The sequence below is a fragment of the Symsagittifera roscoffensis genome, chromosome 5 (genome assembly GCF_963678635.1).
Source record: "Symsagittifera roscoffensis chromosome 5, txSymRosc1.1, whole genome shotgun sequence".
Taxonomy (NCBI): Eukaryota; Metazoa; Xenacoelomorpha; order Acoela; family Convolutidae; genus Symsagittifera; species Symsagittifera roscoffensis.
Window position 1 is genome coordinate 59305073 of NC_087066.1, and position 23279 is coordinate 59328351.

A 23279-nucleotide genomic window follows, 5' to 3' on the forward strand; every position below is an offset into this window, starting at 1 on the left:
AAAAAACACGCTCGAATGATAAAATTTCATGAAAAACATTTTAATGAATCAATTCCATACGAACAAGTGAACCCGTCTCGCAAACAAATTACTAATTCCAAAATTATTCATGATATAGAAAATAAATTGACACGTTTTCAAATCTATCACGAAACAGAATTTGCATGTAAAAATCGAAATCCACTTTATAAAAGACAATACTCTGAAATACTTGTCTAATACGAAAAAGGTTTCGACATGACCACTGGAAAAATAAAATTTGACCCTTACGCAACAAGTCACCCTATTAACGAAGGAACATCATACGTACCAGTGAACCTCTATAAAAGCACAGGTAACCCTGGTGGAAAGCTAACACCATACGATAGTAAAAGCACACGTTTACAAGAATTATCACTAATGAAAAGCACCTACTTTGGTAATATACATTATAATATTCACTTAGATATGAAATTAGACTACACAATTAGTAGAATTTTCCAAGAAATGTCTCTTTCTGAATTAGAAACACTTCATCAACTATGCGAATTAGAAAGAACACAAATCTAACAATCACTCGCATTAGCAGTATTAAAGATACCCTACGCAGGATATTTATTATCAAGAAATAGATCAAACTTTCTTGATTACAAAGGAAATATTTTATGGTTTCATACTTGCACCAAAAAAGTATCACCATTATATGTTTTTGAAGATAAACGTTGTTATAGAAGAATCCCCATATTCTACAAAAATAAAGTACATTTTGTCGATACACTTTCAAGACGAACATATTTCTGGGATACCGCAGTCCCATGTGGATCAAAAAATAGCCACAATGTCGTACAATTAAACCCTGACGAAGATAAATACTACCTACTTACACCGTACCCTACATTAATGCAACCACTAAAAAAGTTTTCACCAGAAAGTATCCGAGCTATCGCTCGTAACCCAAATATCGATTTACAATCAATTGGAATATATTCTAAATCTGATATACAACATCACATTAGAACACAACAATTTCAAAAATTACTAACACAAATGGGCACATTACAACGACAATCAATCGACTAGAACTTAAGAAAACTTGCCGAAACCGCAGGATTTGCAGACATTTATTCAGAAGACTACAGCGGATATTTTAAGAATATTAAAGATTACATATATTTAAACGGTGAAAAATACCGACCAAAAGATATTTCACCCATAAATATTTTCAGTTTTGTAACCTTAAATAACGAAATTCTCGCCTTTCTAGGATGGCCCCTATTACATCTTAGAAAGATTAACTATTTTATACGCTATGTTTAATTTTATAGGATTTCTTTTCTCACTGTTAAAAGGAATCTATAACACATGCGCTATATACACACAAGTGAACCGCCAAGCAAGTGTAGCACGTATTTTATTTGCAGGATTTTTTGGAATTTTCTCATCATCAATCAATAAAATACTTCTAGATGCACAAATAAAAGACTACAATACAAAAATATCCACAAGAACAAATACATATGACGAAGAACATAATAATGTCGATACAACACCTAAAGCACCACAGATACCAACCCTACCACAAAACCATCCATTATCATTAGTTCCCCGAAATTTTCGAAACCTAGCAATCACAATTAATCCAAATTTCAGACCAAATACAACACAAAGTCCCATTCAACACATAATGACACATCATTCACAAAATGATAATACATATGAACAAATTATCGAACAACCTCATAACACCACTTTTCAGTCCCAAAATAATCATTTTTTTAGCCCACCATGAGCCGACAAATTGGATCCCTCCATCGCTCAAATTCCCACCCAGCAAACCTCCAAACTCAAATCCCAATTATCCCACTTTTTGCTTTCGCGCCACCCGATTCTGCAGTTATTAATATACCATCAAGCATGAATTCTGATACTTACTCAGATATTTCAGTTTTTCATACCATCTCACAATTTAACAACTCCGATGTAGAAACTCCCGTCGAATTCGCAAACTCCGAACCGTCTCCCTCTACCCATACCCAGACCAACTCTTCAGCTTTTTCAAAACCCCCTTTCGACCCATCCGAACCAGTCATCCACTCCCACCTCTTTCCACTCCTTCTTACGCTTCCCAAGTATCCTCAACCTATTCTCCATTTAATTCCGACAGATCGCATAATAACTCCCCAGTTAACATTCAAATTCCCAAAGAACTCGACAATTTTATTACACTACAACAGCAATTAACATACCCCCACACTCTTACGATACATCAACTGTCATCAACAGTAACATTATCAAATCCACAAACACCTACACCACTTTCAGATTACACTCCATCATTAGCTCAATCATCCACATCCACCGAAACACCTACCAGCACTAACCGAGCTTACCGCACTTTTAAACGAAAATTTCCAAATCACCCATTTACAACAAAACCCGGAACAGCCAGAGAATATATCAACCACCAAGATCACACAAACACAAAAAATTACCTTCAAGTAACCCTACCCTCATTTCCACAATATACCTTAAATACTTCTACCACTACTAATGAAACACGAAATTTTGTTGATGAGCACGTTTTAATGCCAACACTTCATTGGACAGCTTACTACAACTATACCCCCTTTATCTACCACTCACTAATACTAATGAAAATATCGAGAGAAACAAAAATATACTATATAGACTCACCACAACATTAACACCTCGACAATTTACATACGTTGGATATAAAAAATTATTGAAAACATTCTCCGCAACCCGAGCTAACGATTACTCACTTGAATACTATGATCATAATATCATCCGTCCTAACCAAGATCAATTTTTAGACGAAGGCCGCTTTGCAAACCCGCAACTAACCGAAAATTTTTTTATTAAAACACAATACCTATTTACACTTAATATTTTTGATAAAAAGCACGATCATATAATTTCAGAAGCACTTGTTGACATACAAGCATATGAAAGCTTCTATGATAAATGTCAGTTATTTTCACAAACATTTCACTTTCTTTCACCACAGGAACGTGATTTATACTGTTCCCACGATATAATGTTACGCACTAAATTATCGTTTTATACAAAACCATTTTGATTTACACACATCATCACGACAACCCCACCATCGTTTTCAGTTTATTAACTCGAAATACACGTCACCATTCTTTCTTAATTTTACATATTGCATTAAAAATACTAACCTCCACGACATTCTCCGCAACTACGACCCAGTTACCCAAATGTATATATTCTGTCCCATCACGAAGACTCTCAACGATGAAGAATCAAGACCCTTCATTATCCCGCATGAATTCATACAACCTATCGAAATACTCATACTAGAATTTATTCATAACACTAAATATCATCATAAAACTTACAACCTAATTCAAAACACACCTCATGAATTCGCAGTAGGCACAGAAGAACTAAACACCATCAACGCACTTCAAATGCTTTGGCCACTGCTACAAACTAAAAATGTTATACGCATACTAGCCAAGTTATTAACAACATCAGACTTGATTCACGACATCTTCCCACATGGCTTTTTCCCAGATGAATAAGGTAAATATGAATTAAAATAATTTTAACTAATAAATTCAAAATTATACTAACCATTTTCTATCAATGTTTAATTTATTCTTTTAGTCTTCACACCACAATCATCTACAAAACATAAAAATACAAACTTGTTAATTCATAACAAAACTCCTAATACTTTCGCACTAAATGTAATAAAATTCATACCCAGTGTAGTAATTTCATTTATAAATTATTTCCCCAAGAAGCAGTAAAAAATTAAATACGATGAAAATTTATAAATTTAAACTTCCCCAAAAAGCAGTAAAATTCAACTTTCAAGCAATGAATTCATAAAATGAGAAAGCAGTACTAACTTTTTCAATATTTTTATTCATTCGCACAGGAATTCTATCCAAACTCGCACAGCTCGCCCACAAAGATTTTTTTAAATAATGGATTTCAGTTTCAAATTTTCACACTCAACAACTCTAACACACAATAACAAGTTTCAAACTTTTCTTTAAACCGGTTGGAAAGGAACTTTATACTAAAGCAAACTAACCAACGGAGCTTACTAAACATCACAAATCATAAAATAACAGCATGACTAAGAAAAGAAAACCAATGGTACCCAAACCAGATTAACCCAGCTTAAAACTGGATAATTTATTCTTTTAAAGACTATTATAAAGTCTAAGAAAGAAATAATAAAACACAAAAAAGTCGCAAGACAAACCCAAACCAAAAATAATTTGATTTTTGAAAAAAGGACACAACCAAAGTAACATAAGAAAGACCAGAAAAACCAACATAAAATGTTATCACATAACAGGACCTTTCAAAGAAACAGCATGAAATCATACTCCCACTCGAGGCCTAACCCACCAGAGAAGGACGTCCTGAGCATGCTTATAGCCGGCCTAACCCAACGCGCTACACCCACGCTTTGTGACCACGCTTTGATTTTGAAAAAAGGACACAACCAAAGTAACATAAGAAAGACCAGAAAAAACCAACATAAAATGTAATCACAAAACAGGGCCTTTCAAAGAAACAGCATGAAATCATACTCCCACTCCTGGCCTAACCCACCAGAGAAGGACGTCCTGAGCATGCTTATAGCCGGCCTAACCCAACGCGCTACACCCACGCTTTGTGACCACACTTCAATTTCTAATAAGAGGCACTCAAGGGTGAGTAACTCTTCAAAATAACTGAACTAAAATAAAACGCTTTTGTGAAACCAACTAACTAAGATCATGACTAAAAACCAAATTAACCAAACTAAATTTAAAAATTTATAAAATGTAAATCATAATATGCAGTATATAGGTCATACACAACAACAAAGACGAACATCCAAAGACTAGACGATTACATCACACTCGAACAAAAGAATGGCTAAACACAACCGACATGCCGTCCACAATCACGACTCAAAGGATTTAGAGTACGACTTGACTACGCAGAAAAGGACTTCATTGAACTAGACCAATGACCACCTCGATGTTCAAGTTTACGTACAGATCCGAGATTACAAGGCATCCCTTCCAAACACGATCTTCACGCCATTCCCAGACGAGGCTGTACACAAAACAGTTCTCTACTAATACAGAAAAATCTGACATAGCAAACCATTTTGAAATCGGATTGATTTCATTGGGGATCACAGTCGTTGTCGAATGACAAGATAATAACTTCATATCCATCATTCCAGCGTCCTGGAACGTTCTTCTTTAAGAGGAACCGGATAAGAAAATGATGTTCGCCAAATACCAACGTTCATCATCCATCCTTCAATTACAGAAAGAAATATAAATCTAAAAAACTCTGTGAGCCCCGGATGGGTGGAACCTGATCTAAACTACACTTTTTTATTGGATAAATTAGATATTTTATCACTATAAAATATTTAATATTAACCAATCATATTCCATCTAACTAACAAACCACTTATTTGTAAGTGCTGAAATAGCTTGTAATTTCAGCACCAGAGAGATTTGAATTTAGCTTAGAAATTAGTTACCTCTCCAAGAGAACTTCAGCAGCCGCAATAAGCCAGTATACTCTAGATCTATTGAGCCTAACAGAGACTAGTTAAACACCCTGAGACTAGTAGATATAAGAGTAAGATTAGGATCGGTATTAGACTAAGAAGTTGCACGAATCTATCTGGCCGAAAATAAGATAGCGTGACGAGCAGACGGTGTACCCTATCCGAAATTACTCTATGAGTTATACCACATAAGACTTAACTCAATAATATTTTCGATTTTGAGCTCAGGGTTTCAATGTTTTTTAGATTACATTTAAAAAACAGGAAAAAATCTCACAAAGCATAATTATTCTGTTATTTTCGCCAAAAAGCCGGACAAATAATTCCTTGTTCGACTAGTCATAATAAGAATTTTGAGCTCAAGACTTCAATATCTTTTCTATGACTAAAAGTTGGAAAAAAAACACGGGGCTCAAGTATTCTGTTCTTTTCGTCGAAAAGTTGGAACAAATAAAACTAAACACTGATAGTCAGAAAACAAACGGGGTTGAAACAGTACTAACATGTATTCCCTTTCCTCACTGTAAGTTCCTCCTGAAGTTTCACCAACGTATGAAAACACTACCTTGCTCCCAGTTCCCGGCTCAAATGCAACTGAGAACACAATCTGATCTTTTTGCCGAGCAGTACTGACTTCAAAAGCATCGCCTGTATTGGCAGGATACGTGGGCTGGTTCACCTCGTAAGTATCGCTGGAGAGGCCATTCGATTCGGTTTGGAGGTAGAAAAAGTAGTCTTCGCCGGCTGTTAGGCCATCGAACCAGAATGAGTCTTCTTCGGTCGGCACCACCTCGCATTTGTTTTCAGAACTGCAGCTTGATCCAGCTGGCTCAGACCACAGTCTGAATTTCTAGAAGCACAAAATAGTTAACTAGTTTCAACACAAAGGTCAACCAGGGTCAATACAATGACGGGTCGGGCAGCCTGTATTATTAGCTATTCAAACCCGTGTATTTATTGTTTTCTTCGACATTTTTGACGGCATAATTAATGAAAAAGTCAACTAGCAAATTACATCGGAAAACGTAAACTGAAAGCAATCAACGTTATCAGTAAAACATCATTTAAGTCAATCATTGCATCATTGAGAGAACAACAAGACAGAAGTCGAACCGTTTGGTCGATACATACGTCAGTCGACTGAATGGCAATACTTACAGTGATTTAAGGCAATAAAGGCAATACTTAAAGGCAATACTTCCAGTGATTTTTCCTCGCCAACTTAAATATGCAAGCCTAGCAAAAAAAATAGCCTTAATTATATATATTATGTTGAAGAGTATGTGAAGGGAACTTGCCTGTGCGCATCCCGATAGCTGCCAGAAAAATTCGACGTCATGCAAGTCCGGAATCCTTTCCATTTTTTCACCTGGCATCGCTGGAGTAGTGGACACCAGAACTGAAGTGTTCATCTGGCTCAATTCCCCGTTAAACCATGTGCTGAAGAAATAGAATGAACATTTGGTCATATCAAATTCTGATTCTCAACCTCATAACCAGTTCTTATTGTTCGTTTTCGGCTCAGGCTCATCAAATCAGAAGTTTTCAATTTTTTACACACTCCAATAAAGATCAAGTGTTTTAACTACAAAATAGGTAAGCTTACATAAATAGTGCAGATAGGTTTTTTAAAGGGGCACTGCGCGCCGAAAAAAAAACAATTTTTTGGTCAAAGCCATCATAAAAATGCCGAAAAATGTCTAATTTGGCCTGTTTTTACAATATTTGCCAGCGGCGGAGAATATTTGTAATAATTTTTAATATTAGCCAGCGGCGGATCAAAATAAGGTCTTTTTAGTGATCTAGGAGAGCTTGGAAAATCAACTAATTCGATCCAAAAATAGTCGACAAAAGTTTTACCTCTCCCCTCGAGAAAATCTTAAGTCCGCCCCTACCTGCGCATCAGATTTAATATGTTTTTTGGAGTTTTTATCTACAAACTACATATTTTCATCAGGTAGCAATAGCTACACTAATTTACACAGTATGTAAATTGATCTGCAAAAATTACATACTTACAATGGGTCCCTAGTCGAGGTGCTCGCTTTTTTTCGACCACCTCGACCAAAAATTGGTATGTTTCGACCGTGCTCGACCCAAGCAAGATATGTTTCGACTGTGTTCGACCAAATTCGGATGTGTTTCGAACATTTATCCAAATTTAAATGTTATGATTTATGCTTTTCGGGTAATCTTATGATACTTTTTTTCTCAAAATGAAATGATTACAGTTATTTGGAATTTAAATGCATTGTAGAGAGCACTATTTTTAAGCCTTTTCTTTCCATCTTTTGGATTGCTGGTTTGCAATTTGAGCTAAAAAAAGGTAAAGTTAATGTTGATATGTGAAAAATAAAAAATATTTTGACTCGAATTACCGCGACAATCGATTTTTTTTGACCGTGCTCCATGTTTGTTTCGACCGAGCTCTAGTTATGTTTTGACCGTGCTCGAGCGTGCTAGAGGTTGTTTCTACCGTGTTCTCGAAGTATGTTTCGAATTTGTACTCGACCCAAACCCCTGTCTCGACTATAATTTTTCGTTCAAGCACTGACAATTGCTCGACTTTGAAAGTCGAAACTTAAAGTGAGCACCTCAACCCGGGTAGTTTTTATTACTGAAAGTGTAATTTGTTGCAAAATTGCATGTAAGAAAAATATTTAATTACACACACATTTTATCTACTAAAGTATGGATTGAAAAGAAGCTATACACAAAATGTATATAATTTTGTGTGTAAGCTCACAAACTGTGAATGCAAAGTCTATAGAAAATGTTGGCATTGCAACCAGCTCAAAGTGAAAAAAATAACTACACAAAGAGTACATATAACCGAACAAGCAGGTTTAAAAATTGAAAAAACAATCAGCATATAAAAATTGCATGTGCCTTTTGTATTTTTTGTGTTCGAACACTGTGAAAGCTTGTTGCCAAAAACCAAGTATTTCTTTATACTTATGGTTGAGTCATCTTGACTTGCAAACAAGCGAACCGCCTAGAGAAGGCTCACAACGAAATTCCATGAAAAAATAGTCAATGAGATTTTTTGTTCCAACCAATGAAAATGAGAGGAACTTTGGTTTCGGATGTGTTTCTGTTGTTTTTTCGTTCTTTTTTTTTGTTTACCATGCAAAATCAGCTAACACAAATAATCATCGGAATCAGTTGAGTGATAAATCATATTAAAGCCCTTTCAGTCGTTATTCGAACGTTTCGAAAAAAAAATTTTGAAAATTTTTTCCCAGTAACGCAATCAAATAACGCTCGTTAAATGAAAATTTACTTCCACGTTCTGCACGTTCTGCAATACTCAAAGTGAGAAAGCAACTGCAAAAACAGCACATCAGAACTAATGTGCAAGTTAATTGTAAAAAAAATATATATAAAAAGTCGGGTTAATGTTGAGTAGTTTCTTTTCGGACCCTGAGCAAGCTTACAGCCAATAATCAAGTATCTTCTATAATTATGGTCCAATCATCTTGACTCGCAAATATATGAGATAAAAACAGTGCCGCCTAAAGAAGGATTACAACGAAATCTAATGAAGAAACAATCACTGAGGTTTTCTCTTTTGACCAATGAAATCGTTTCCTTTTTTTTGTCCCTTTTTTCCACGCAAAAGAAGCAACCACCAAAACTCACTGAAGTAAACTGAATGAGAGATAATTTTAAAACCTTTTCAGTTTTGATCCGAAAAAAAAACTCATGCATTTTTTTCAGTGTAGAGAAAAAAATCATTTGAGTAATTTGAATGATACACCATTTTAAAGCCCTTTCAGCCTTGATTTGAACAATGAAAAAAAAACTCATGCATTTTTTTCAGTGCTTCAAAATTTAATTTTTAAGGCTTTCAAAAAAAATTTGATTTTACTGTAACGAACAACAGTTTTATGATGTTCAATTAAGCGCTTGTTTAGCAAAAGCAATATTACAATTTATACGCTTATAATTATTATAATTATGATTATTATGATCATGATTATGATGATTTTGATTTTGGTTATGATTTACTTTTTGATAATTATGTTTTAAATGTTTTTATGATGATTGTAATGATTTTCATTATGATTATTTTGATTAATATGATGATTTTTATGTTGATTATTTCGATTAAGTTTATAATGATTAAAATTATTGTTATTACCATGATTAAGATTATTATGATTATATCTATTATTATTATGATTATGATTGTTATTATGATTATTAGGATTACTATTATGATTACTATTATGTTTTTCATTATGAATTTGATTATGGTTATTAGGGCTAATCTGATTACGATTGTTATGAAAACCATGATCATAATAACTTTTTGTTTTAAGATTTTTTACAATTATGATTATGAATATATAATTGTTATTATGATTTATATGATTATGATCATGGTTTTTATGATTGTTTTTATGATTATCATGACTATTCTTAGGACTATTTTGTTAATTATTGATTTTTATAATTATTAATTCGATTATTATTATGATTATTATGATTGCGATAATGATTCTTCTAATGATTATTATGATTCTTAAGATTATTTTGATTTTTTTTCTTATTGAGCTTCTGATAATGATCATTATTTCGATTAGGGTTATAGCTAATTTGATGATTAATTTTAGTATAAGTTTTATTGATTTTTATGATTGTTACCTTTATAAGAATTTTGATAATGATTATTTTGATTCTGATTTTCATGATTGTCCTTAATATTATTATGATTTTGATCATCATTTTTCTGATTATATTTTGATTATGATTATAATTATTGTAATGATGATATTGTTGATGTTATGGCTATTATGATTAATGTTATGGTTTTTATGATTAGTCTGATTATGATATTATCGTGATTGTTATGATTATTATAATTATGATTATGATTTTTAAGATTGTTTTTTTGATTACTATGATTAATATTATGATTATGATATTAATATGGCTATTATGATGATGCTTAATATGATGATTGGATTCATCTGATTGTTATTTGGTTATTGTTAAGATTAATATTTTGATTATTATAATATTTATGATCATTGTTGTGATTTTTATTATAATTATTTTGATTAGTATTGTATCAATATTCTGATCATTATCAAGACTATTATTATGATTAGTGTCAATATAATCTTTATTCTGATGGCTACTAAGATTATTTATTATTATGATTAATATGATGATTTTTTCTAAAAAATATTATGACTAGTACTTTGATTATTATGCTTATTATGATGATTATTTTGATTATGACTATGGTTATTATGATTATTATAAATATAATTATTATTATTATGATTATCATTATGGTTATTATTGTTATTATGTCTATTATGATTACTATTACGACTCTTCTTCTTCTTTTTCTTCTACTTACGATATGCGGACCTCGTACAGGCGGCCACTGGTCAACCCCACCACCATATGACTTCGCACATCATTGGGCAAATATTGTTCATAGAGCTCGTCGGGCAGATTTGTCTGCAGGCAAACACTCTCCATAGAGGCAACCCTGAAACGAACTTCGACGTCTACGGGTTCCAATGACAGATGCTTTGTGGGGAAAACAATTTTTCAACCAGATAAATTTACCAATTAAAACCTCTTATTTTTGACAAGTTGCTGTTACGTGAAGTATTTCAAAATACATCCCAGTAGCTGTTGTAGTGGTAAATCGTTGGTCCGAGAAAAACAAGATTTCAGCTATTTTTCGTTTAATTCAACTTTACCCAGTTGTCTTTTGTTCCGAGTTGTCGTTGTGCCATACTTTAGTACAACGGCCATGCGGCCATTGCAAAGCCTAAATGAATGATATTACTTTCAACGAAATGCTGTCCACTGAAGTTTGTCAAAAAAAAACGTTTTGACCTGTCTTTGAAGACATTCGATATTGACGATATCCATCTTTTATTGCGGCTCGCTGTGAAAAAAAACTAGTCACTGTGAATGGTAGAAGCGTTCAAACCTGAAGAAGCCTCACCCGTTTTAATCACTTCCACTGTTTTTTTCTTTTTTTTTTGTTTTCCACGCAAAATCAGGTACCTCAAATAATCATCGGAATGGGTCGAGTGGAGGTGAGAAAAAAAATCCTATTAACCTTTTTCAGTCGTAATTCGAATGAAATTAAAAATTTTCAATTTTTTTTTTCTATTTCTGATTTGTAGTCTAATTTCCAGTTAATAGAGCGAGCGAGCAGGTTTATTTCTTCTTAACTAAAACTTTTTAAACGAGCTTGTTTGTTCCTAATTTTAAATTTATTCAAATAAAATTATTTTTGGGGTTTTTGAAAGACTTTTCGGGAATGTTAAAAATTTCGAACTTAAACCACCCTGAACTGTTTTAAAAGAAATTTTCAGTTTTTGAAGTGGTGATGCACGCTCAAACGCGTCAGAGCTTGCTCAAATCTAATAGCGTTCAAATTGGTACTGTTCTCAAACTTTTTATATTGGCAGAAGTAGTCGCTAAATACGGCCAACTTTATTGATTAAAAAATCCCGTGCATTTCACTGTTCTGATTCAAAACAATCAAATGACAAAAATGTGAAGGGGGGGTTAACCGGAGTTGCTGTAGGACAGGATACTCGTGGTTAAAGAGTGTGGGTAGCTGCCACTGAACGGTGAGAGAGTTCTCCGCTTCCGGGGGGATCTTTCGAATCCACAGACACTCGTCGGCCAGGGGTTCCCACACAGAACAGCCTCGGATGTAAGAAGATCCCTCGCCATGCATCCAATCCAGCCCTCGGCTCCAAGTTGCAACTCCTAGAAGAAATTTCTGACCAATTCCAAGCCAGATAGATGGATGCTCAAGCATTACCTTTTATTATAGCACTTCAAGTTTTTTTCAACAACCAAGTGCACAAGCCTTTTAACAAAAATTTTAAAAAGACTTTACTTTGGTAATTTCACTCCATCAAAAAATTTTCTTTGGCACTATTTTTCGACATCTTTGTTCAGTCAATTTTCTGCATTGCAGGCGTATTTTTGGGTCGGTTAGCTAAGAATGGGCCAACTAACCTTAGAGTATATCTGCGATCAGCAGCGGGTTTAGGGGGAAAGCGACGCCTCTTTCCTCTGTTACTTGACCCACTGGCCCGACCCAAAGGGTCCCAGTTTAGTATTATTTTGTATCCCTCAATAATGTATTATTATTTTGTATCCCTCAAAAATGTACCCTCAAATTTAAAAAAAAAACCAAAGCGGCACAAAATTTTAGCAGACAAAGGTTTAGGGTCGTTTAAATTTGTGAAGAATGCTGCTTAAAATCAACTTTGTCTGGAAAAAATCTTCCGCCATTTTGTTCGAAAACTGAATAAGTAACAAGAAAGAAAAGAAAAAAGTGTCAGAACTTTCTTGATTCAGAGAGTTACATTGAAAAAAGTTTCATTACGAGGCCAAACTGTGCACTGGATAGGCGCACACAATTGTGTCTGTATGTTCCTGGATTTCAGAGATAAGTATTTAAACATGTTCCAAGCTCCAAGTAGATTCAACTTACAAAATTTCCGTGGATATAGCTAGTTGTTCTGGATTCGGCAACTGTGAAAAGATTCCGCAAAATGTAAGTTGAATCCTCAAATGTAAGTGAAATCAGCAAAATTTGTAGCGGAATCCGCATATGTAAGCAAACTCCGAAATTTGTAAGTAGATTCCGAGTTTTGTTTTTTACTGAACTTGCATAAGAATAATTTAAAGTTAGAGCTGGAATTTTTATCTATAGCAATTCAGAATTGAAAAGCAAGGGCTTAACCATTGTCAGCAGAATCCACGAAAAATTTTTAAAACATTGATTAGCTAGATCGGTTGATATCACCCTTTAGTATTTGGGATACATATCCCAACCGGCAGTTTTTTGGGGTCATATTTTTGAAAACACAAAACCGAATAAATTCGTTTTTTAAAGTTAACGGATTGAGATTGTTTGGAAGCACAACGCACAGTGGTCCCTCGAATACTAAGATAGACAGGTTCCGCATGCGTGTATAGCATGTAATAATTGTAAAACTGATTTGTGCATAATTTATTTATTTTAATAATCTCGCAAAAATGTTAAGTCAGAAATTTTTCAGATTAAAAATTGTAATAATTATCTTGTTTGTTTCAACTGATTTATGACCACCTTTCTGTTGATCACATAGTAAACAGAAGATAAAATTTAAAAAGCTGTAACTTATAAAACAAAATTCCGATTATACTTGACGTTGCACTAACAGTTGCGAATTCTGCATCAAATCATTTTAACTAAACACTTGTTTTAATAATTGTTTGTGGATTCCACAAGTTGTTCCGGATTCGGCAAACTCTGTTGAGAATTCCGCAAGTTTGCCTATTTTTGGAGCAAGTTTGAGTGGCAGTGTTTTAGGTACTGGTTTGTGGAATCCCAAACAGCAAAGAAGATCATAGAAAAGTAGCAATGTTGTGGATTCCGCGGCCAATCTGATTTTTTGGCCTGTCGCAGAATCCACTTACGAGGCACAAAATGCGCATTGTGAGTGGATCGACATCCTGTGGCTCGACCATCTTCAGCCGTTCGACCGCCTGCCGACCCAAACGGTCCCCCCTATTTGTACTATTTTGAGATATCTATTTTTAGTGAGGTACCAATATAAACTAATTTTTAAGCGGGGAGCGCGCGCCAAAAAAAACGCGATTTTTTGGTCAACATTTTCCATAAAGTGCCTAAAAACGCCTTTTTCGGACTGTTTTTTTTTTCAAAATCTTGCCTGTGGCGCAGACAGTGTTGTCAAAATAGGGTATTTATAGTGACTTGGAGAGCTCAGAAAAACAATTTGATCGACCTAAAAAAAAGGTCGACAAAATTTTTTGAAATCCGCCCCCTTGAGAAAATACTACATCCGCTTCTGCCTGGTATTGTTGAAATTCATTGAACTATGCACCTATGCATCATTTTGAAAGTGTCAAAATGACGCATTGTGTAAAATTTTTTGGCATTTTTTTGAACATTTAAGGCTAGATGACAGATATGCTACCTTCTGGTCTTATCTTCCTGATTATGAAATCATTTCAACCCAGGATTGGGGACTTTGTTTCAAACAGTTTAAAACACAGGGTTAAAAAACTGTTTAAAACAGCGGGAAAAAAACACGTTCAAAACACTACTTTTCTTCCAGATCTGAAAATGCCAAGACCAAAGCACGCTATCTAGGACTCGTTCTCAGAGATCAAGCTGGATGGAAAAGATCGCGCAAAGTGCAAAAGATGAGGGGCTGACTTCTTACCACTTGTCGAGCGCATGAAAACTCACGACATTGCATGCAGACTGAAGAAACGACAAGCTGACGACGAAAGAAAGTAGGTACCTGTTTGCAGAAAGTTACCATGCGGTTTCGCCCACAGCGTGGTGGTCATGCGGTATTCATCTCGGGTTTGACGAAGAGTTAGTCAACCTGGCTAAAGCCCTTGTTTCCGCCATAGGGTCGAGTGGTGGACTAGAGCGTCAGTTTTCAACCCTTGGGATGAGTTACGGATCTTTGAGAAATCAACTTGACGTCGAAAAAGCGGGGGAAATGACTTTCTTGTACAAACAATTCAAACGTTGAATTCAGTGTTCGCGAAATAATTTTTTCTTAAGCCAATCAACAAAAAAACGTAGCCGCGAAAAAAACATAAAAAACATAAAAAACCTGTTTTTTTCGTAAAAAACATGTTTTATGGTATAATTGGATATAAAAAAGGTTTAAAACTCCCACCCTGTTTCAACCTTTTATTCAATCAAGCTGTTCAAGCTTGGCAAACTTTGTCAAAGCTGCCAAATTTTTCAAACTATACAAAACAAAAACACTTTCGTCTTTTCGATGACGTTTAGATAAATGTTGTCGAAAAACTGTTTAAGAGTCTCGTTTTCATTTTTTACAAGCTTGTGAGAAAACTTGCTCTGATTTATTGAACTATAAGAACAAACAAACTGTTCGTGGCAGTGTCTACCCCCTCTTTGCTTTTACTGCATTGTTAGAGTATTTTTGTCAAAACACCTGAGTATTTTTGTTCCTTTTTTCAAAGAGAGTGGCACAATCTTTATACGTGGGTTGGTTCTCTATTCAGTCAAATATCGACTTTAATTTGAACTTTTTGTTACTGATTTATAACATCTGGAAGATATCGTTGCCTTCAGGTCAAATTTAAAAAATTATTAATTTTAAGCAGGGGCGGATCTAGGATTTTCTCGAGGGGGGGGGGGGCGGATTTTCAAAAAAATTTCGAAATATTTGACGACCTTTTTTTTTTATTTTTTAGGTCGACCAAATTGACTTTCCGAACTCTCCTTAAACATTAAAAAGACTACGCTTTGGTCAAATTTTCTGCGCCGCAGGCAGAATTTTGAAAAACAGCTCAAAAAAGCCGTTTTTGGGCAATTTTTTGAAAATTTTGACAATAAAAATCGCGTTTTTTTGGTGCGCGATTATTTTTTGGTGCGCGTTAATGCAATACCAGCTCCCCTTGTAAATTTAAGGTCGGTCGGCCAAAAATAGATTTCTTAAAAAATACCAAAAAGAGGGACCCTTTGGGTCGGCAGGGGGTCGAATCCCTAAAAGAGAGGAGGACCCCCCGCCCCCCTAAATCCGCCCTTGGTCTTAAGATTATTTTTAAAAGTATGATTGTTTGAAAATTGCTATTTTGGCCAACGCGCAAAATGATGCGGTTTTACAACAAGCATGAAATCGTCCCAAGTTGATTTAACACCAATAATTTGGTCTTTTACCCATTGTGGGAGATGTTAACATACAACCTATAGTGTTTTTGATTATTATATCTTGTTTTTTGAGACATTTTTTCAATTTTAAGGGGCAATCGGAAATTTAAGGTTTTGTTAAATTGAGAAAACCGAACTTTGCAAACCTCTCCCTTCTCCCACGCAATATCCAGTGCTAAGTGATACAATACGTTTCTGATTAAGTAAAAATTTATAAGGACAATAAGCTTTCTCCAAAATCTCAATTTAATTTGAAAGGATTTTTGAGCTCTAATAATCTGCCTCTTGTGCGTTAATGCAATACCAGCAAACAGGAGGAGCTTTATGGGATGGGTTCGGGGTGAACCCCATCCTCCTTCCGGCTTCAGAGATTCGACTCACTGACTACTAAAAAAGTCTTTGTTTTGATACTTTTTTAGCTACATCCACGTTTGGCTGCCCGAGTTAAAAATTTTTGCGTGGGCGCCTTGGGTGCCAATATATACTAAAGTTAAGAGGAAAGCGAGCTCCAAAAAAAACTTAGTTTGAAGCCTTTTTCAACTTACTGCCTGCGGCGTTGAATTTTTCAAAACATAAATTTTTAGTTTTCTTGGGAGAACTCCAAAAACCAATTCGGTCGATAAACAAAAAGTCGACAAACTATTCCAAGCATTTTTGAAACACGCCCCCCCCCCCCCCCTCGGCCCCTAAATAATAAAAAGATCCGCCCCTGTTGGTAAAAATCCAATTTGACATTTTTAAACCTTCATAACTAACAAAAAAGGTCACATTGAGACTTTTTTCAAGTTTGAGCTCAGGGCATCATTATCCTTCAGATTGTTTCAAAAATTTTGTCCAAAAAAGTTAATTGTAAAGTCAAACTTTTTCTGCAGAATAAGCCACAGCGAAAACATATGTTCCGTCGTTTTATCCGAAAAATGGACCTTTTTTGTCGACTTTTTTTGGTTGACCATATGAAGATCTTCTTTGGTCTATGTTATTGCAACAAAAACACGCCGAAAACATTTTGGGATTGGTCGGCCGAAAACGGATGTCTTAAATAGTACCAAAGTGGGGACCCTTTGGGTGGTCAGGTAGTCGAATCACTGAGAAGGGGCATCCACATCCTTAAATCAACCCCCCCCCCCCCCCCCCCCGGGTGGTATTATAAGAAAGCTATTGTTTCAGATTTTTAATTAGTTTTTAGCATCAAAACGATGGATTTTTTTTAAAACTAAACATAAATGCAAAAATTTCTAAGGTTTATTTGAAACTTGCCTAGTAGATTCTCCTGGTCAAGGAGTCTTGAATCAGTCACCAGGAACTCACAATCATGACTTCTCAATTGGTAGTTGAAAGACCGACAGAACGATCGTGACAGACACGACAAACCACAGAGCCGACTACTCTTCGCTTTCTCCGTCCCGTTGACGAAACTTTCCAGTATTTTCACACTAGTGTAGGTTACACTGAATCCCAAAGAGGACGTCGAAGACCCAAACGTAGGTCTCACGTCCAAAGTTACAAGAAACATAAATAACAAAATCATGGTTTTAAAGCAGTTTTTTGTCCCAATTTTTTCTCAAATCTAAATTTCAATTTTTTTTTCTAAATATAATAAGAAGCAGCTGATTTGAAACCTCACATCTCTAATTAATAATTCAATTATTGTTGCCTTATCCTTCTGACCTGGCCGGATGCAGACGAATATCTTGTTTCAGATCTTCGAGTTTATTTTATAAACAGTTTTTGATCATTGAATGGATTTAGATGGAAAAAGAGAACTTAGCGAAAATCGGGGAAAAATTTGCCAAAATCAAGTTGAATCTGAAGCTTTAAAAGGGCTGACTTTTTTCGCTTTTCATAAACAATATCAGTTTCAATTTGTCATTATTTAATCGAAACATTATACATTATTTCAAATTCAAAATATTAACAAATTAAAGCGCTTCCGTTATTTTTTGAAGTAAGTCTTAGTGAGCACCTGAAAACTTTGAGTACATGCGTACAAAATTCAATTATAAATTATTCACGACATTTCTGCTTTCAAGCCGAATTACTTGCATTATAAGCTATCCCAGAAAAAAATTTCGCTCTGATGGGCAAGAAATCATTTAAAATCACTAAAAATACCAAAAAAAAACTTTCTGTGGAAAGGATCCATTTATATCCACTTATTTATTTATAAATTAATCTCCAGACAGGATCCTTTTATGTAAAACATGGTCGAAACTTCTAGTGCCAAATAGTTCTAATTGAGAAGTTAAAATTTATGCTTCGTATTTAACTACTTAACAGCTTTCCAAAATGTGTTGATCTATCATTCTATACTCGTTTTCAGAAGAAGTCAAGCCCAATCGATGTAAATGCAAACAATTTTATAGGATACCCCGTCAAAAATATGTCAATAATGTCAAAAATAAATCAATAAAGGCTTAGCAATCTTTAAAGCTGATCATAGCCAGAGTTGACTTTTAATATTGATGTAACCGTGCGTGTGAAAAAAAGTAACCCTTATCTCATGGATGTAAAGCAGCAAAAATGGGAAACAATCAAAAATAATCAGCAACATGGCTCGTTTTTGAATAGTATACTAAACAAAGTAAGAAACGGCAGAAGACAAAGTAATGGCAACTGTGGTTTCTCTGATGTGCCGAGGAACTACGAAAGGTTATACAGCCTGTCTAAGAATAGTCCATCTTATATATTAAATGAATGACACGTTTTCAGCATAAGGCCTAATGTTTAAGGGGCTATCGAGCGCAACGTTTAAAAAGGCTTAGACCGGTACTTTAAGGATCAGAGCAACAATCAGAGCGAGATGAACTCAATTCAACTTTACCCGCACCGAAGTTTCATGGGTAATAATCGATTATAATGGATTCTCGTTGACTGAAATCTTGTCTATATAATCGATTATCATGTCAATTTTAGACCACGTAATCGATTTTTAATCGATTATAATTGATTATTTTGGAAAAATTTAAATCCTTCATAATCCATTTTAATCGATTATAATCCATTTTTGTTTTCAATATAATAATCCTTCATAATCCATTTTAATCGATTATAATCCATTTTTGTTTTCAATATAATGGATTATTTTTTGTACAAAAAATCCATGAAAACTGATAAAATTTTGTAAATAATGACTCTAACTTTTGTAAATAATGACTCTGCAAAACTCGAACGAACACGTTCATCCAGGGGCGGCCAATTTGTAGTAATTTTCCAAAAAGTGCCCAAAAACAGCATTTTTGACCAGCTCCTCACGTCAACCCCACCCCCGCCCCAACATACCCCCCCCCCAACATACCCCCCCCCAACATACCCCCCAACGTATCCCCCCCCCAATTTACCCCAACCAACGACGTACCCCCGTCACGTACTCCCATCCCCCAACGTACCCCCCTCCCCCCAACGTACCCGCAATCCACGGCGTACCCCCGTCACGTACTACAATCCCCCGAACGTACCCCCAACCCACGACGTACCACCCACCTCCCCCAAACAACGTAACCTTATTTTCCCACGTACCCCCCAACCACGACCTACCCCCTCACGTTCCCCCATCCCCCCACGTACCCCCCAACCTCGACGTACCCTCCCCCTCTCTCTAGTTAGGGGACATATAACTGTAGTACGGGCATGGGTGGGGAGTTGGTGTGGGATCTATAGGTAATTTTTAGTAATTTTTCATAACTCGATTGAAAATAGGAAAAAATGAAATTAAGCGAGAGAACAAAATAACTAACTTAAGTTTATCAAAATTATGAAAAAATGAAAACAATACATAAAAAGCTTTGGATAAATAGATTATAATTCATTATAATCGATTAAAATGGATTATTTTTCTTTTGATAAAATTTTTTGAAAATAATCGATTATAATCTATTATAGTAGATTATATTGGGATTTTTTTACTTAAAAAATATTATCATTATAATCTATTTTCAATCGGTTATAATCGATTATTTTTGTTATTTTGTAGAGACTGACAATGAAAATCTAATATAATCTATTATTATCCATGAAATTTCAGTGCGGGTAAGGCTTGACAGTACCTGCCCACTTTTTGTCCAAAATTTTGCGTTTGTTAGATTCATTTCAGTCTGTAACGAGTCCTATAAAACAGCAATCTCTAGGCTAAGAAAGAAACTTTTTGCAAACCGGTTCGGTCTATGAATCAAATGGAAATGTTTCTTGAAATAGCTTGAAAAGCTTGCTTGGAAAAACTGAAAGTTTTCACGAACCAATTCAGTCTATGAATAACTTGAAATATTTAAGTTTCATACCTTGATGAAAAGCTTGCTTAGGGGATCAATTGCGCAATTTTCGCGAACGATTCACTCTATGAAATCAAAGTTTTATAGCTTTAAAAGCTTGCTTAGTAAACTTTATTTTTTTTCATAAACTGATTCGGTTTATGAAACAAATTGAATTACTTCAAAATTTCTTGCCTAAAAAGCTTGCTTAGAAAAACTGAAACTTTTTTCGAACCGATTCGGTCTACAAAATAACTTGAAATAATTCATGCTTCATAGCTTTAAAAACTTGATCAGAAAAACAACTTTTTCGCAAACAATTCAGTCTATGAATGAACTTGAAATAATTCAAAGTTTCATAGCTCTAAAAGCTTGCTTAGAAAAACTTCAATTTTTTGCGAACTGACTCAGTCTATAAAATAATTTGTAATAATACAAATTATCATAGCTTTAAAAGCGTGCTTATAAAAACTTGATTTTTTTGCGAACCGATTCGGTCTACGAAATAGCTTGAAAGAATTTAAGTTTTTTTAGCTTGATTAGCTTGGTTAGAAAATTTTTAAGGTTTATGCGTACTGATTCTGTTTATGAAATGAATTGAAATATTTCAGGGTTGCATAGCTCTATTAGCTTGCCTAGAAGATCTTACTTTTTTCGCAAACCGAGTCAGCCTATATATTTACTCGGAAATTTTTTTAAGTATCGTAGTTTTCGAAGTTTCGAACAGCCTCAAAGTTCCAAATAGCTTGCTTAAACAAATTTTTTGTGAAACGATTTGTTTTATTAAATATCTTGAATTGTGTCAAAGTTTCATAGCTTAAATTGCTTGCTTTGAAAAACTGTAATTTTTGGCAAAAACGATTCGGTCTCAGAAATAGCTTGGATTTTTTCAAAGTTCCTTGCTTCATTAGCTCGCGCAAAAAAAACATAAAGAACTAAGAAAAAACCTGGAAATCACTTGAAAGGCTTCACTAGAAAAACTGTTTGCCATCCGGTTTGAAAAAACAGTTTGAAAAAGTTTGAATTATTCAAAGTTTCATAGCTTAAACAGCTTCCTTATAAAAATTTATTTTTTTACCCTATAAAAAACTGAAAATAACTCTAAGTGCCCTAGCTTAATAGTTTGCTTCGGAAAACTTATAGTTTTTGAGAGCCAAATCAGTGTATGCAATTGCTTAGAAATTTTTAAAAGTTTCATGTTTTCAATAGCTTGCATAGAAAAAAAAAATTGAACTTTTTGTGAACCAGTTCGCTCTGTTTCATTTCATAGCTTGAATAGCTCACTAAAAAAATGTTTAATTTTTTGCCAAGCTGGTTTAAAAAACTTAACTTTTTTTGCTAATTGAGTTAAATTGCGTCATCCGATTTGCTTCATGAAACATTTTGAATTATCTCAAAGTTTCAAAGCTTGCTGAGAAAAACTTCATTTTTTCAGAAACCGATTCGTTCTATGAAACCTGAGGTTTTTCAAACCTATTTACGATATGGCCTTAGTTGAAGTTGTTCTAAGTTTTTTTTTTTGCTTGGATAGCTTGATCAGAACAGCAACTAATTTTTTGCAAGTCAAGTGATTGTTGGAGGCGGGCTTGCTAGTTTACCTTAATTCAGCACACTACAGACTGAGTTAAATTTTTGTGGCTCAATGCCGTTTCTTTGCATCTAGAAACTTTGTGTGGCACCACTTTGGCAGCTGAAATCTCACAGACTGAAGTAGAGCTGAAGCTAGAGGTCAAATACCAGCACGTCCTCACATACTATCATTATCAAGGCAGGGGATCAATTGCGCAATCTGCGGTCTCGAAGTGAAGGCCTTGCCTTAAGGCTAAGTGCCTCTGCACTAAGTAGTATATGTTGAATAAAATCAGTGCGAGGTCATTGAGAGCCCCATGTATTAAGATAGGTTGTAGCTTTTTGTTCTTCAGGTTTTGTTTTATTATACGGAATATATTTCGCATGTATTAAGAAAGCTAATAAGTTTCAGATCGTAACTTTCAGGTAACTTTTTTGGCGACGGATTTTGTCGATACAGCAATGTTCAAAACTCTATACACCCAAGATCCTGTGTATTAAGATGTGGAATGTTTTTCTCAATTTATTACGTTAGGTTTCAGATTTTCGGATGATGAAAAAGTGTCAGTTGATCAACAATTTGCTTGTAAAGGTAAAACTAGCAGAGCAAACGTCTGACTTTAATTTATTATTTGTGCAATTTTTTATTTTGCAGATAAAAAAAACACTAATTCAATAGCGTTTGTAAATTTGTCTTGCAGAAACACACTTTTGATTACTATTAGCTAGAAAATTCAAAGCAAATTAGACTCAAAGTCATTTGTTAGCTTTGATTTCTGTCAAAATGAGTTTTATGTGAGAAACTATTGAGTTTTTTTATAGAATTTTTTGTTTTTTTTCTTAAATTTTTTTACACTGTTATTGAAAATCAAACAAAACCTCTACTTTTTCATTAACATCTCTTTTTTGCTTCTGCAACAATTTATCACACGGTTGTAAGAAAATCTCAGAACTTAGAATGATTCCTGCTTTCTGTTTAAATTAATATATTGCAATTGAACCCATCTTGCATAAAAACTTAATCAGTTTCAAGAAGTCTTAGTAAAAACGGTACCAATTGAACAAGCAGTTTGCGAAGAAAACTGATAATAGTACAGCAAACGTCTGAATATTTTCTTAATAATCTACTAAAGTTTATATTTTACAGATTTTTAATTTGAACATGATTATGTTTCACAAAACTCTCTAATTCAGT

At 34.4% G+C, this 23279-nt stretch overlaps 1 protein-coding gene across 1 annotated transcript in view; it reads right to left on the minus strand.

Moving 5' to 3' along the window:
• LOC134846814 (uncharacterized) overlaps positions 1-17885 on the minus strand; it is a 74108-nt gene extending 56223 nt beyond the window's left edge. The window contains exons 1-5 of the mRNA XM_063864208.1: positions 17529-17885; positions 12121-12322; positions 10941-11075; positions 6865-7006; positions 6070-6416 (exon numbers count right to left, since the gene is read on the minus strand). Coding sequence (XP_063720278.1) covers positions 6070-6416; positions 6865-7006; positions 10941-11075; positions 12121-12322; positions 17529-17799 — 1097 coding nt within the window. The 5' untranslated portion in view covers positions 17800-17885. The remainder of the gene's footprint in view (positions 1-6069; positions 6417-6864; positions 7007-10940; positions 11076-12120; positions 12323-17528) is intronic.
• Positions 17886-23279: the final 5394 nt, after the last annotated feature.